Raw genomic sequence first — 15315 nt, 5'->3', positions numbered from 1 at the left:
CTCTCTAGTGACTGGAAGAGGAATGGCAGTGATGGACCACCTGCTCTTATAATAAAGACTAGTGAAACACATACATTACAGACACTTCACATTCTTATTTTGTATGGAGGTAGATATGTGTCTTTATTATTTATTAAAAATAATAATATATATAAATGAAAAGGTTTCTTTTTTTAAAGTAAACTTTTTTATAAAAGAGGTTTTTTTTTATTGAAAAGATAATTTTATTGAAGTGATTTATTTTCTGATTGAAAATATTGTTTTTGATTGAATAATAAAAACACAAATCTACCTTCATAATTTTGGATCGTTGTTAAATAAATAAAACAAATGTCAAGTGTTGGTCTACTGGGATAAAGTAAATAAATGCATTGTTATATATATATATATATATATATATATATATATATATATATATATATATATATATATATATATATATATATACAGTATTTTTGTCTTTAAAATTTCCCCAACACGTTCTTTCTTAGATTATACATTCTTACATGGTACTGGTAGGCTATTTATTTATTTATTTATTTATTTATTTTTTGCTAAAATAGTTTAAGTTAATGTATCGACTCCATTTTAAAAGCTGTTGAAAAATCTCTCAAAAGTATAAATAGCTAAGAAAACATGTATTTTGAATTTATCTTTGCTTCCTTTTTTAAACGACTTAATGTAAATAAATAAATAAATAAATAAATAAGAAGAGAGATCACCTGGATTCCCTTGAACTGTGATAGTGTTTTGCTAACCGTATGGTGTACCCTCTAATGTTAGCTGAACAAAGAGTTTTCGCTTAGAAACATCTGCATAAATATGTCAACATCTGCTTGCGACAAAAAAAAAGCTTGAGTTTAAAACCGCGCCCACCGACAAAATCACGTGACATGTGACGTATGATTGCCTTATAAACGAGTTCACGCGAGACTTGCGTCCTTTTCCTTCTGGTATTCATGATTAACACATAAGTCTGAACTCAGGCGTGACTATTTGCTCCTAAAATGAATATAAACTCCAAGTTAACGCGTTTGAAGAACGAACCCCCGTAAGAAGGTAAATGTTTGGGTTATATTAAGCTTTATCTGGAGGCGTTTTAACCTTTGTAGCTGTTAGCTTCCTTTTAGCCGGCCAGCACGTGTTTACACACGCCGTGTGTGAGAAAAATGTGCAGCTGCTAGCTCACAAAGTAATCATTACTGTGTGCATTGATCCCACTTTATGTAGAATGTTACATTTTATTTTTAATATATATTTTCAGGTACCATTTGGAGAAGATGGCTTGATGGAATATAAAGGTCTTCTTACGAAGGTAAATATGCTGTTAAAGTGTTTAATTTTAATGAATGTGCAGTAGTAATGATGAGTTTGTTATCCCTGTCTGAATATAATCTGTGTGGAAACCAAAGGTATCTGACTTACTACATTTCAAAGCTGTTTTATTCCTGCTGCTGGTGGTAGATCCATTACTAAAAGGTTTTTTTTTTTTTTTTTTTTTTTTTTTAAATTGCAGACATGTGACTCATGATCATCAAATAACACCATTTGAGTGCCACAATGTGACTGCTTCACACAAGGTTTGTTCATGCAGAATATTTTTAATTGCTCTTTCTAGGGCTGGGCGATATGTATTAACCCAGTGGTGTCCGATTCCGGTCCTCGAGGGCCACTATCCAGCATGTTTAAGATGTTTCCCTCCTCCAACACACCTGATTCAAATGATCAACTCCTCATTCAGCTCTGCAGAAGCCTGATAATGGTCCTAATCATTTGAATCAGGTGTGTTGGAAGAGGGAAACATCTAAAACATGCTGGATAGTGGCCCTCGAGGACCGGAATTGGACACCCCTGTATTAACCCATATCTCGATATTTTTATTTATTTTATTTTTTTCAAAATGGCGACGTAAAATATAAATCAATAATTTTAATTCAAAGAAAGCCTTGGCAGAAAGACTATTCAGGGTTAAACTTGCTGACGCAGAGTTCCTCAAAGATGCATTTATTAACAGTTTATTTGGTTGCTCAAATAAGGATACTTTAATCTGGGATGTTGTAAAATAAACCATTTTGGTCATAAATATTAAATATTCACAGGTTGCCTGTCAGATAGGCATCATATTTCGAATCCCTGAAGTCTAGAACCTTAGAAACATTTTAATTGTGACTTTTGGGTGGCCGCCATTTTGAATTGGCACTAATAGCGTAATAGATATTTACAAGTATACATACAACATTTTGCTACCTTAATTTTTCCTACTAGATAAACCCGAACCTGAACCCTAAAAATTAAAGTTAAGATTATTCCCTTTGTTTTTTCAAAATGACGAATGCGTATGCCCACTGTCTACCGGCTCACTTGACATTTAAATTCAGCAGGTTTAAAAACTACAAGTATGCCAAATTCAATGCTTAGACACTTGCATAATTCTAAGAGACAGCACATGTGAGTGAGTTCTGTAGTGCGGCTTCTATAGGGCAAGATCTGGGTTAGAATGCACTTGGAAATCCATCCAAACTGTGCTTTTCATGCTGTTCTGAGAAGTAGCAGAAGCAGTGACAACTAAAATGAGTATTTTAATACAAAATGAACTATAAAAAATATTTATATAGGCGGTGTTTTCCATATCGTCAAAATGGATAAGTATATATTTTGAATTTCGTGACATCGCCCAGTCCTAGCCCTTTCTCATTTCACTGATGAAAACTGCTATATAGGAAGTGCCGTCTGATGCGACAACTGACGATGGCAAAAGCTGTTCTTCTGAGAAATGCCTAAATGTTCTTGGCTTTTTCGTTCCTTCTCCTTAAAACACTTTGTAAAATGGATGAATTGTGTTTTTATAGGAGGCGATGAAGGAGATGAGGACTGTTTGGAGGGTGGAAGTTCTGATGAATATCAGCAGGTAATTATTTAGAGTTTTACGTGAATGTGAAGACAAGCCAGTGATGATACAAGTTATCCCTGTCTGAACTAAAGTGTGGAGTCATGGTAACCTGAGGCTTGAACAAATGCATAATCACTTGTTCTCCATTTGATGTCATTTTATAAAGCATTTGTTTTGTTTTTTTAACAGGTTGGAGTTGTTGAAGAAAATTCAGCCCAGTGAGGGATAACTTAAGTTGTACATTCTGCATTTTCATGCTTAAAAGTGAGAAACCATGTACTATTTTACAAAATACACCATTTATTAATATTGTTATGTAAAATAAGAACATTAATCTGTGTGTAAGAACGATCTGTTAGATTTCTTCTTTAAGTTTTCAAGGAACATCTGCTCTTCATGGAGATATTCACGATCCTGTAGGGGAGAGAAATTGTGCAATTTTCAGTTTTGTGCAATAAAAGCATTTCTCATATCAGCAGTGGTAGTGTGGACCCTTATTACAACTCAGTGTGCAATTAAAGCTAATAAGGGTTTGATGATAAAAACATGACTTACCTTCTCTGCAGTGTACCTCCATAAAGCCAAACTGGCCTGAAGTGTCGTCGACTGGGAGTTTAAGACTGTAGGAGGAGGTGGAAGAATGTTCCCATAAACAGATGCACTAGGTTTTGGATCTGAGAATTATAAAAAAAAATATATATATATATATTAGTAGATAAGATTCTTGTTTATTACAGACCATTACAAATTAATTTTAAGGAAAAAAGGTCGTTATAGCACGATAAAGAATTTAGCAAGGCCAAGCATGTTTTATGAAGTTATTTAAATAAAAACTGCCAATGAAAAGTATGCTATTCTCAAGCTAAAGACCATAAATATATATATTTTTTTTAAAAAGGGCAATATATTCAGCAATCTGATTACTGAACAGAGCAATTTGGTGATAGCAAAACTTAAGCCTGTTAGTGTAAAAAAAAAAAAAAGACAATTGTCCTGAATATGTACATGGGGAGAAGCTGGCTGCTATGTGCATTCCCATGAAAATTGCTATCAATAATTACAGATTTAATAAAATACAATTAGTTTCTTTTTCTTAATTAAACTTGCAATAACAAGTAAATGACTAATTTATATACCAACATAAACAAGTTGTATGTTCGTCAAACTTGCTTTTAAAGTAACCACAAATCTATAAAAGTAGCCGGTATGTATTAACTTCCAAGCTAACGTGCATTGAGGAGCGGTAGTTTAACAAGGTCTGATGTGGTCCACTGACACCAAGCAACCAGGTGTTTGTCATTAAATGTTAATTTTGTAAAAACAAAATTGATTAAGACATTTTTTGGATCCATATGATAATTGTGTGGTGAAATACCGCTGAATCAATTTCTTTCTTACACCCTTAGTGCAGTTAGCCACTGGTAAAATAATGGCTGTAGTGGCACCGTTCTCCTGGGGTTCATGTTCATTTTACTGTTTATATGCTTTGAATAAAAACATTTTTAACTACACCTAAAAAACAACCCTCACAACAAGCTAACGTAAAGGCCTAGGTGTAATTCAAGAAAAGTTAAGACTAAACTGTGGAAAGCCGTGACTCTGTCGATCACCTTTCAACCTGCTGACACCAGTGCTACGCTAATATGCAGTACTTCCAGGTAAGTTCTAATGTATATGCCATCTGGGCCCAAGTGAATGTATCACTTTGAGATAACAAACTATATTTAAAAAGCAAGAACATTTGATCTAATTTGTCAAATGTCCTCCAAGAAAACAATGAATGTCCTGTTCCCAAAGATTTAGTAAACAAATGTTGCCTCACCTGATGGAAAAGATGGACTATTGATCAGTGGTGGTGGTAATAGTGGAACAACAGGGTTATGTGTTGGTCTGTTTGTGTCCTCTTGCAGATGATTTAACCGCATTCGCTCCTAAAATGAGGTTTTGTTAGCGGGTCATTGATTATAAAAAGTATCTGTCATGTTCGGATGCTTTTCATACCTTCAGTACTCTTTGTTCTTGTTTCCTCAGGTGTTCTGTTTGAGTGTGAATGTTTCTAAGTCGTGCCTCGTGTTCCGCTTCAATGCGTTTGGCCTCCTGTAACGCTCGTTCCCCCTCTTCATACTTGTCTGCAGCAAGCTGGAAAATACAGTGACAAAACATTAGAAACACACACACGAATTCACTTCCTGTACGGCTCAAGCTAGTATAAAGTTACCTTGCTGAAGGCCTCCACCTCCTGGGCTCGTGTTTTCAGTTTCAGAGCTGTGCTGCCTATTCTCTCCTTCTCTCTGTCCAGCTCCTCTCTGAGTCTCTCCAAAGTGTCTCGCTCCTGTGTTACTGTGCGTTCCAGCTGCTTTAGCTCAGCTGTGCGGAGCTTCAGGTCAGCTTGTTCCTTCAAAAGTACATTTCATGCTTTGTGTGCGTTAAGGTGATAAGATAAAGGGTTCTCAGCAGGAATTTTTCACAGCTTAGGACATATTTGTTAAACTCAAGGCCCGAGGGCCAATTCTGGCCCTTTAGACCATCCAATTAGGCCCGCAGGAGAAATTTAAAAAAACAGAAAAAACATAAATTAGTTGTAGTTGTAGATATCTCAGCCCTTTTAAATACACAATTTCAATGAAACTCAACAATATTTGGAGGATCGCAATTTTCTCCATGATTTTATCACAAGTGTAGTAACTTTTAATCTGAAATTGTTCAAAGAACTAAATTTTCGTAAAAATATTTCACATAATTTCCACAAATAAATAAAAATTAGTCACAAAAATCAATAAAATTGAAGAGAGAAAATCCTGCAGGGACTGATATCTAAAGTGTCGTACAACACGAGCAGCTAGAGTTAAGGGACTGGCTCAACATCCCACAGTGTTGACGCAGGTTGGATTAGAACCAGTGACCCTCCGATTACAAGCCTGCTTCCTTAAACCTTAACATTAGTGTTGAAATTGCTCATTTTTCCACCCTAAAATATCCAGCCCACTTAAGATAAAACTACTTTGCATTTGGCCCCTGAACTAAAATGAGTGTGACACCCCTAGCTTAGGGAAATCACGAGGTGCGTGCGCGAGCGAGCCTGGAGCGAGTGTTATAGGCGGGTCCGGCGGTTTCATGTGCCGCTACATGCTAGCGGTTCAAGCACACCGTTTATATTGGACAGTGAATACGGTTACTAAAAGGAGGATGCACACAGGTAACTTTGGGGGTCGGTGAAGACGGGAGCATCCGATGTATGCGTTTCTTGGTTATGCAGATTAGAAAGAGAGTTTAAACAACACAGGCAAGCCTGGAAGTCCAAATGTGCAACAATTATTACGACAATACTTATTAAAAAAGGAAAGAAAAAACATTAGAAAAGCACCTCCTACACTGGTCGAAACACACCGTAGGGGGTGACATCACACTGTAATGGACATGTGTCAAACTCAAAGCCCGGGGGCCAAATGTGGCCCTCCTGGAGAAAGTAAAAACAACAAAGAAAACAATAAAAACTACCAAATAATTCAGTTTTAGATTTCTCAACTCATCTGAAAACACAGATTTGATGAAACCACACATTTGCAGGGACTCACGTTTTTCCCATGCCTATATCACACAACTGGAGTCATATTTTATCGTAAATTGTGGAAAGAATAGACACTTTTTCCTGCAATCTTGCAAATTTCCTACCAAAATCCTGTACATAAATGTGTCACAAAATCACAGTTTTGAAGTGAAGATCCTGCATGTACTGATATCTGTAATTGCCTGCTTGGATATTGTCAGTGCCTTTACATATAATTTATATGTGGAAGTGCAAACCAACCTAAAATATTTGGCCCACTTGAGATAAACTGCTCCACATTTGGCCCCTGAACTAAAATGAGTTTTACACCCCTGCCGTAGGGGATCAAAATGACACCGTAGGGGGCCCCTACGCTCAACAATGCTGACAGAGACCCCGAGATAAACATGCATCAGAAAGGTCTTCACATACTGTAAGAAAAGACAGAGATAGACTACAATGGCATGGAGACCCACCTGAGCCAGACTGATGATGGAGCCCTCTCTCTTCTCAATGAGGCTGCTGACCTCACGCTCCACCCTCTCATGCCTTTGCTTCTCCTGGGCGTGGAACTGGGCCCACTCGGCTGCTAGTTTTCTCCTCTCATCTGCACAGTGCTGCATCACTGACTTCTGCTCCTCCAGCAAAATGCTCTGACAGAGATAAACAAACAATGATAAAGGTGAGAGTGTGAGCTGAACCAGTGTGAAGCTGTGCACGGTCAGCCTCTCACCTTGGCTCTTTCTAGCTCTTCACGCTCCATGCTGATCTGCATGCTGAGGGTGCGTCGCTCTTCTTCCAGCCCTCTTTGGGCAGACTCTGCCTTGGCCTGCTCTGCTGCCATCTTCCAGCGCTCCTGAACAATAAATTGTCATCTTTTAATAGGAATATGTTTTAGTTTCCAGTGTTTTGTTTAGGTTTTTGAGATCATCCAAAACTCTGTAAAGTTCTAGGCCCTCATTTATCAACTTTGCGTGAAAACGGGTGCAAATCTGAGTTCATATTTGGCAATAGGACAGGACCAGCTTGTGATTCATGAAACGTTCATATCTGACCAATCCCAGCGTACAAATGATCGAGTGTTGATAAATGCGGTGGCTGAATTTGATAGTCAATAACTTGTTACGCCCTGCTGTTTCGGGGGCCCCGCCCACTGAGGTCAAACAAGAAAATAAGCTTTTCCAAGATGAAAATCATCGTCCTCACATCTGAGGTGTTGCAAAACAAATATGTGCTTTTTGAACTGGACTTAAATGAGTGCATTTAAACGCCCTGCAGAAGATGATCAGCTACTGAACAGGTGACGTCTGCCCCCCTGTGTGCGTTGACGACAACTTCACAACAGAGATCCTGAGAAGAGACACAGGGAAATGTATCATTAATATCGACCTCCGTCTGCACGCTTTAGGCAATAAATATCACATTAAAAGAAAATGAACCCTTAAAATACCCTTAAAATGACTAAATGTTTCTAATTCATCACATTACTGATTAAATACTGAAGCGCATTTGTAAATGTAGAAGGTATACGTGATCAAGGTGTACGTGATCAAGATGTACGTCTCTGTGGCGTACTTGTGATATTTTGCATAGTTTCTTGAACTTTATTAAAATTAATTTTAAAAGGCTACCACACACTGATAAAAACACTGTTAGCGACTCCAAACAAAGACTTCACTACTATTCCCATAACGATCCTGAAATTACGGTCTGCAAAAACGTCACTTTAAAAACCAAAATACTGTTTTTAGGATGATGAAAGCAAGCCAGACATTATTCTAACATTCCTCCATCCTTTGTGATTTTAGTTTCTAAAGCCGCCCATTTCTTTTTCACCCTAAATTATTTCTAAACGAATTTGAAATTGGTGAATGATATTGTCTCTATGGTATCTTACCTTATGCAAATCCTTTTGAGTTCTTTTATCTAGAACCATATCTACGGAAGCGGATTAGAGCCAATTTTGATGGAGAAAATAGTTTTGGGCAAATCAAGAATAAAGTTGAAATGTGAAGATTGACGTAGAAATTTCAAGAATAAAGTTGAAATATAATGTAGAGATTTAAGTAGAAAAGAAGAGATTAAAGTTTAGAAAATAAACTCAAAATACAATGTCGTGATAAAATCTATGGAAGCTGACTACCGGTATATGCCTGTAAATGGCCAATTCACCATATGACAACGTCGCCATCAAAACTGGCCCTAATCTGTTTCCGTACAGCTCCTCAATAGCCACAGATTGGTTTTTCCTTCTGAACACATTGAAGAGATCGTGTAAAAACTCAAAGTAATTAAAGAGATTTCAATGCTGTGTTTATGAGCAAAAACAGAAAGAATCTCTTTGTTATTAAACCAAACTTTGAAGTATAATTTAACGCAGTGGTTCCCAAACGGTGTGCCATGAGGCAAGTCCCAGAGTGCTGTGGGATTTTATGACAACCATACTGTTGCGGCAATCTGCCCGAGTGCTCCGAGCGCGTAACGCTAGGTGCATGTGCCGCTCCAAGCGCATGCCGGTGCATGCTCATACTGCTCTGTGTGCGCATGATTCTCCGCGGCGCACCTCAACAGGTGAGCGCAATCGCACTGATGAAAAAGTCACCCTATAAACGGAGGGAAAAAGCAACGCGCCAGCCTTTGGCTGTGCGCAACGAAGCTGAAAACACCAAAAACGTGCACTGCACAACACGCATGGGAAAAGGACTGAAACCAAAAGGGCTACTGGTGAGCTAATAAGGACTGGACTGTTAAAATGTGAAGTCATCATTGTATAATTAATATGCTCAATGAATTTGCTGACTTAATTAAGTTGCTTATATGAGAAGACGAAAATTGTTTAAAATTAGCTTAAAACCTTGTTAATGTACAGTATTTAAGGGCTAAAATAAGTTAGTATTTAAAATATAGCACATTTCTCTTTAACAAAATTCAGAGTGAAAATTTTTAATTCATGTATGAAAATAGTACAATATAAAAGCATTTCTGTTAAGAAATTGTTAAATTAAAATTGAATTTGTAATATCTATAATTGATATAAACTTAAGGAAAATGGTTTCAGGTTATAAAAGTAGGCCTAGTTTTCTGTTTGGTTAATGCCTAATTTTACAGATTACCTGCATTGATTTAGTAAAAAAAGTGTAAAATATATTTTTTACCAAATTAAATGTTTGATGAAAAATTATTAACCTATTTTGTGTTCAAAGGTTTTTCACCTTTCTTGTCACTGGAAAGAATAAAAGTAAGAACGAGTGAAATCCTGCAGTCTGGTCGAGTCCTTCCTTTTTCAAGTGTGGGAAGCCATGACGTTAAAAAAGACACTTCACACATACGTTATTATTGCAATGTATAACTACACAAAAATATTACATTTTCATTAACTACTTTGTATGCACTAATTTCATAATACAGAGGCAAACTCTATACCTAAAAACAATTCTTAAAAAAAAAAAAGAGAACGCAATATTTCGCTGTTCCCGTGGTTGCGCAGGCAGGAATTACAAGACTGTAGGACAACATTAAAACAGAGAAAAGTGATAACACGTGTTATAAAGGCTATTTTGCACAACAGGTGTGCCTTCAGATTTTTACTTGTCCTTTGGTGTACCTTGGGCACAAAAAGTCTGGGAACCCCTGGTTTAACGCATTCATCGATACACAGCATTTTGTAGATGGCCACAATCTGATGTTTGTTGTCATTTGGTGAATTGGCCCTCTTCAGCTTCCGTAGATTTGACTTGATGAGCAAACCATTGACTTTTATCACGATATTGTATTTTGAGTTCAATCTCAAAATTTCGACTTTATTCGCGACATTATATTTCAACTTTTTGTTCTCGAAATTTTTTTTATTCTTGATTTGCACAAAAAAAAATTTCTCCATCCTTCCTTACATATCTGTATTGGTTTGGCTTAGTCAGCATAACAAAATATTCATCAGTTACTGATCTGTCTATTAGAAATGTCTTAAAATCCTGACATGAACGCACCGTACAGGGCGATCGTGGCTCAGGTGGTAGTGGGTCGTCTTCTGATCGAGAGGTTGGGGGTTCAATCCCAGTACCTGACCATGTGTCGAAATGTCCTTGGGCAAGACACTGAACCCTAAGTTGCTCCCAGTGGTTGACTAGCGCCTTGCATGGCAGTCCTGTCCCACTGGTGTGTGAATGTGAGAGTGAATGGGTGAATGAGCTGATATGTAAAGCGCTTTGAGACTGCTTCAGTGTGGTGATAAAGCGCTATATAAAATCAAGTCCATTTACCATTTACAGTCATAATATATTTATCTAGCGTACATTTTTTTTTATTGTTAATCACATGACCTTTCCAAATTCCTCCTATTTTTCAAACAATCCCAGTTTCTAGCATGCACTATAAATAGTGCATGTGTTTGTGTTGAGAGCCTGACCTTCTCCAGCTGTCTCTGCTGCTCGTTGAGCTGCGAGTCCATCCTGGAAATGATCTCCTTGAGATACGCCTTCTCCTCCGTCATGGCTTTCTGCTGCTCAGCCAGACGCTTCTGCATGGCTGCAGCACACGTTGTACACAAACCACATTAGTAAGCATGAACTGGGTCTTGAGCCTCGGCCCCATTTTCAAAAAAAAAAAAAAAAACCACATTTGTGTGCGTTTGTTGTACTTCTGAGCTGTTCGTCTCTGTGTCGCGCTCCTTGCTCCAGGCCCTGAGCGGTGTGTTCATGCGTGCTCTCCACCCGTGAAGAAAGCTCTCCAAGTCGAGAGGAAAACTGCTCCATCTGCTCAATTACCCCCACGAGAGACCTGGAGTACAACAGATGGAACAGAAAAGAAGAGGATGAGCTGCTCTGCCTTTTAATACTCAATAATAATAACAATAAGAATAAGATTAATAACGACTTGCCTTGTCTGAGTTGTTGCACTTGTGACAGCATCAATTTCCTCCTCTTTTAGTTTCTTCAGTCTTTGGACCTGGTCTTCATGGTCTTTTTTCATTTCTAAAACAGATTTCCTGCACACACAACACTAGCATAGGTTAAATAGAATAAAGTGAACTGTTAAATTCACTCTTAGATTTTCTGTACTAGAACTTTTAACATATTCAATTCAACTTTATTTATATAGCGCAAATTACAACAAAGTCAGTTCAAAGCGCTTAACAAAATATATCCATAGTAAAAAAGAAAAAACCCAACAAGATCCACAGGAACAAGCATTTAGCGACAGTGGGAAGAAAAAACTCTTTTTTTATAGGAAGAAATCTCCAGCAGAACCAGGTTCAGAGGTGGCAGCCATCTGCTTTGACTGGTTGGGGTTAGTGGACAGAAGGACCAACAGAATAGGATAGAGTGATAGAACATCAGAGTGTCCCAGACTAGTTGAGCTGTGAACCATATTCATAACCATATCTGCATTGTTTCTTTGAGAAAATAAAAAAATTCTGTTACAAATCCGTCTTCAAATATCCATGTTCATTTACAACTCAATTAAGATTACGAGGCATTTTTTTTCTATTTACAATTAAAATTACAATTATTATTTCCCCTTGAAAGTCAATTACATTACGCTCTCAATTGCTTAATTACTTATTAATTAACCACAATTACTGAGCCGTTAATGAATAACCCCATAAAACATAACCTTCCTCTTGTGTTAGCTTTCTGTTAGCATCGCTTATGATAACGGGGCAGTTTTGACACTAAAAAATATTATCTATCATTTCATCTGTTTCTTACCTTGTTAGGCTTCATTATCCAGGAAAACATCAGTTTAAATCATTTTCATTTGGGTGTCTGAGCCTTTTTCGCGTCAGTGTTTTTAATGGTACAATGATCCTAAAGAGAACTGACAGGTGGTGGGAAAACCTGATATGAAACATGTTTTAATAATTGTGGAAGCCATGGAACTGTGACATGGTTCCACAGTTTTGTGTTGAATTAAATTGTAATTGACAGTTTTTTTAAAATAATTTTCATGACAATTACAATTAAAAAGTCAATTATCTGAACTTAGTTTCAATTTAATTACAATAATAATAATAATTATGCCACAATTGTAATTAATTACCAACTACGCAATTACAATTATAACTGACCCCAACTCTGCCCATTACTTTACATCGTACAGTCTTGGAGTAAGTAAAAACACTTCTATGCGTCCGTGTTTAGGACTCCACATCCCACAATGCAATGCACAAAACAGTTCCGACAATGTCAATAAACTGAGTATTTACAGTGGAGATCAAAAAAAATGATTGAGCGGCAATTTCAACCTTTTTTCCCGAACAAATGATCTTCCATTTATTGATCTATGAGGTCTTTATCTGATAAATATTCATCATCTCCAGCAGCGTTAAATAAGCAAAATTATACTTTATTGTAAACTTTACTAACTGATCAAAAAAGATGGGATTTTATTTGATTGTCTTTGAACATTAAGTCAGATTACTGTGAAACAAACCACACTACATAACTGCACAAACTTTGCTACGGACTCCATTTTTACCTCTGCAGATCTCGGAGTCTCTCCACCTCCCGGTCCCTGTCCTGCTGCACTTGGCCCAGTTTGCGCTGGTACTGAGCCTGCAGCTCAGTGCGTTCCTGCTCAGCTGATCGAGTTACTGTGTCCAGGCGTTCCCTCAGATCTTCACACTCGCGCAGTGCTCTCGTCTCTCTCTGAGAAGCTGAATCTTCCAACATCTTCACACGGGCACTGGTAGTGCACAGGGAGACATAATGGTATACATCAAGTCATGTGAGCAAGCACAGAGCTATTATTGATCATATTAATAAATACACTACTTGTGCGTGTTTTCTAGGAGTTCCATGTCCTGTTTGTGGCGCTGCTGGATATTGTCCAACGTCATTTGGTTTTGGGCTCGTTCCAATTGCAGCATCTTCACCTGCAGTTGAAGACAAAGCTGCTTTAGTGTGTCGTGTAATAGGCAGCAGCTGTATTATTCTCTCGTCAGCATCAGGACACACCTGGCCCTCCAGTTGGATGATTCTGGCCTGTAAAACTTGATAATCTCCACTTTGTGCTTCGATATTCTTGAATTTCGGCAAAGCGGATACATCTAAAGCCCCGCCTTGAGCGAGCAACTGTGTCTGCATCATCTTCAAAGAGAAAAAACACCAAATAAAAATGAATTTGGCTGTTAATTAACATGTTTGTTGAACAATATCCTTACCTGCTGCTGCTGTAGCAACAGTTGCTGCATACTCTCTACAGAAAAAGGTGCCTGTTTTCAACAAAAAACGTTTTGTTAGAGTTTATTATGAGTTTACTATATAATATGTTGCGGGAAGTTTCCAATACCTGTTGTTGAGCAGTAGATGCTGAACTCTGTGGTGGAACTGAAAGGAAAACAATACAAAATAATTATTCAACAATTTCACTGAGCCTCAAAAAATAACCCATACACCCTGGAGAGCACGTGTCAACCTCAAGGCCCAAGGGCTAAATCCAGCCTTTTGGAGCATCCAATTTGGCCCTTAACAATATTTGCAGGGGCTCACAGTTTTCCTGGTGCTTTTATCACATGGTGGCAGTCATTTTTAATGATAAACTGTTGAAAAAAACAAAAATTCTTACAAAATCTTTTAATTTTCCTCAAATTTTTAAATAACATTTTCCTAAATTAAATAGAAATTGGTCTCAAATCTAGGAAATTCAAAGTGAAAATCCTACTGGGACTGCTGTGTCACTTATTGCTTGGTTATTGTTAGTTTTTTACATATTGTGTATTTTATGTAAACGTACAAGTGCAAACTAGGGCACAATAATGTTGAAATTACTTATTTTCCCACATAAAATATGTGGCCCTCTTGAGATCAAACTGCTCCGTATTTGGCCCCTGAACTAAAATGAGTTGGACACCCCTGCTGTGGAGGAAAACTTGGGGGGATTTATTTTGTCTATGTTCAAATACATGAACTTCCATAAATAAAAGAGTCACCGACCTTGTTTGTCTGTTTCTCTGAAAGGAGTGGAAGGAGCAGCTGAACTGGAGCGTCCAAAAGAAGCATGACTGTGTATAACAAAGTTAAAAAGTACTTTTTAAAATACAAGTATATCAGTGCAATGTCATTTTTGTTTAATTAATAAAGATTAAAAATATTACCTTGTTCCCTGGGAAGATGAAACAGCATCCGTCTTGATTCTACGATCATGCGGTCTGACTTTTGTACTTGAAAACAAATTAGATATTAAATGTCGCTCAGTGACATATTTTTTTAATTATTTGTTTTGTTTGCACCTTACCCAACTGTCGAGTTAAGATCCACCTTTTCCACATTTGTTGAGTCCTCCTGCTTAATAATTTTTGCCTCTATGTTTGACCCAAACAGAGCCTTCTTCCTGCTTAGAGCTCCAGCCAACCAATCCTCCTCCTCCTCCTCTTCTTCCTCTTCTTCTTCTTCTTCTTCTTCTTCATCTTTCTGCTGACTTTTGGAGCTCTCCGCTGTGGTTGGATCAGTGGCGACATCACTCGTTGCTGTTTTTGCAAGATCGGTGAGAGACAGTTTTCTCTTTAACTCAGGAGGAAACTCTAATGGTAGTTTGGGCTGCTTGGCTTCGTCTTCCTGGGGATAAACATCCTTGTTTGGTTTGAGTCCCAGCCAGTCCGCTGAAGTGCTGCGCCGAGCAGAGGTTGGGGTGGTGGGGTTTGATAATTTATTTTCCGGTGTGGAGGGTTTTATGTCTTCTGTGGAAAATCTGAAGGAAGAAGTAAAAAAGGTTATAAAAAAAAAAAAAAGTATCAATATTTTTTCAGGTCGGACACAGAAACGCAACAGTACGTGTAGATTTTAGGACATCCTCAGGTCATACAGCAAGGTATCAGGTATCAGGAAAACCTCTGTCATTTATCAAACCAAACGCCATCAGATGAAACGGTCTCACTTGT

General features: G+C 37.6%; 1 protein-coding gene, 1 long non-coding RNA gene and 3 other non-coding genes across 8 annotated transcripts in view; 4 read left to right on the top strand and 1 right to left on the bottom strand.

The window, feature by feature from the left end:
- The first annotated feature begins 938 nt into the window (after positions 1 to 938).
- Positions 939 to 3368, top strand: LOC114467894 (uncharacterized). The gene is made up of 5 exons (XR_003674589.1): positions 939 to 1059; positions 1265 to 1315; positions 1517 to 1580; positions 2850 to 2908; positions 3080 to 3368. It is a non-coding gene; the product is annotated as an uncharacterized LOC114467894 (long non-coding RNA).
- LOC114469089 (small nucleolar RNA R38) lies at positions 1355 to 1427 on the top strand. The gene has a single exon (XR_003674716.1). It is a non-coding gene; the product is annotated as a small nucleolar RNA R38 (small nucleolar RNA).
- On the top strand, positions 2696 to 2772 carry LOC114469090 (small nucleolar RNA SNORD49). The gene has a single exon (XR_003674717.1). It is a non-coding gene; the product is annotated as a small nucleolar RNA SNORD49 (small nucleolar RNA).
- Positions 2941 to 3010, top strand: LOC114469088 (small nucleolar RNA R38). Its single transcript, XR_003674715.1, has one exon. It is a non-coding gene; the product is annotated as a small nucleolar RNA R38 (small nucleolar RNA).
- fbf1 (Fas binding factor 1) overlaps positions 3171 to 15315 on the bottom strand; it is a 61776-nt gene continuing 49631 nt past the window's right edge. For 3 of the 4 annotated variants that reach the window (XM_028454404.1, XM_028454405.1, XM_028454406.1), the window contains 18 exons: positions 14673 to 15125; positions 14533 to 14598; positions 14372 to 14439; positions 13728 to 13765; positions 13600 to 13650; positions 13394 to 13525; positions 13211 to 13311; positions 12915 to 13121; positions 11314 to 11421; positions 11074 to 11213; positions 10843 to 10961; positions 7171 to 7293; positions 6914 to 7090; positions 5109 to 5285; positions 4892 to 5029; positions 4713 to 4821; positions 3446 to 3564; positions 3171 to 3304 (listed from right to left, as the gene is read on the bottom strand). In XM_028454404.1, the coding sequence (XP_028310205.1) occupies positions 3221 to 3304; positions 3446 to 3564; positions 4713 to 4821; positions 4892 to 5029; positions 5109 to 5285; positions 6914 to 7090; positions 7171 to 7293; positions 10843 to 10961; positions 11074 to 11213; positions 11314 to 11421; positions 12915 to 13121; positions 13211 to 13311; positions 13394 to 13525; positions 13600 to 13650; positions 13728 to 13765; positions 14372 to 14439; positions 14533 to 14598; positions 14673 to 15125 (2410 nt within the window). In that variant the 3' untranslated portion in view covers positions 3171 to 3220. Of the gene's footprint in view, positions 3305 to 3445; positions 3565 to 4712; positions 4822 to 4891; positions 5030 to 5108; positions 5286 to 5621; positions 6348 to 6913; positions 7091 to 7170; positions 7294 to 10842; positions 10962 to 11073; positions 11214 to 11313; positions 11422 to 12914; positions 13122 to 13210; positions 13312 to 13393; positions 13526 to 13599; positions 13651 to 13727; positions 13766 to 14371; positions 14440 to 14532; positions 14599 to 14672; positions 15126 to 15315 lie in introns of those variants that run through there. The other variant, XM_028454407.1, reaches the window with a different exon arrangement.

Source organism: Gouania willdenowi, chromosome 8 (assembly GCF_900634775.1).
Source record: "Gouania willdenowi chromosome 8, fGouWil2.1, whole genome shotgun sequence".
Taxonomy (NCBI): Eukaryota; Metazoa; Chordata; class Actinopteri; order Blenniiformes; family Gobiesocidae; genus Gouania; species Gouania willdenowi.
This window is presented reverse-complemented; position numbering and strand designations above follow the sequence as displayed.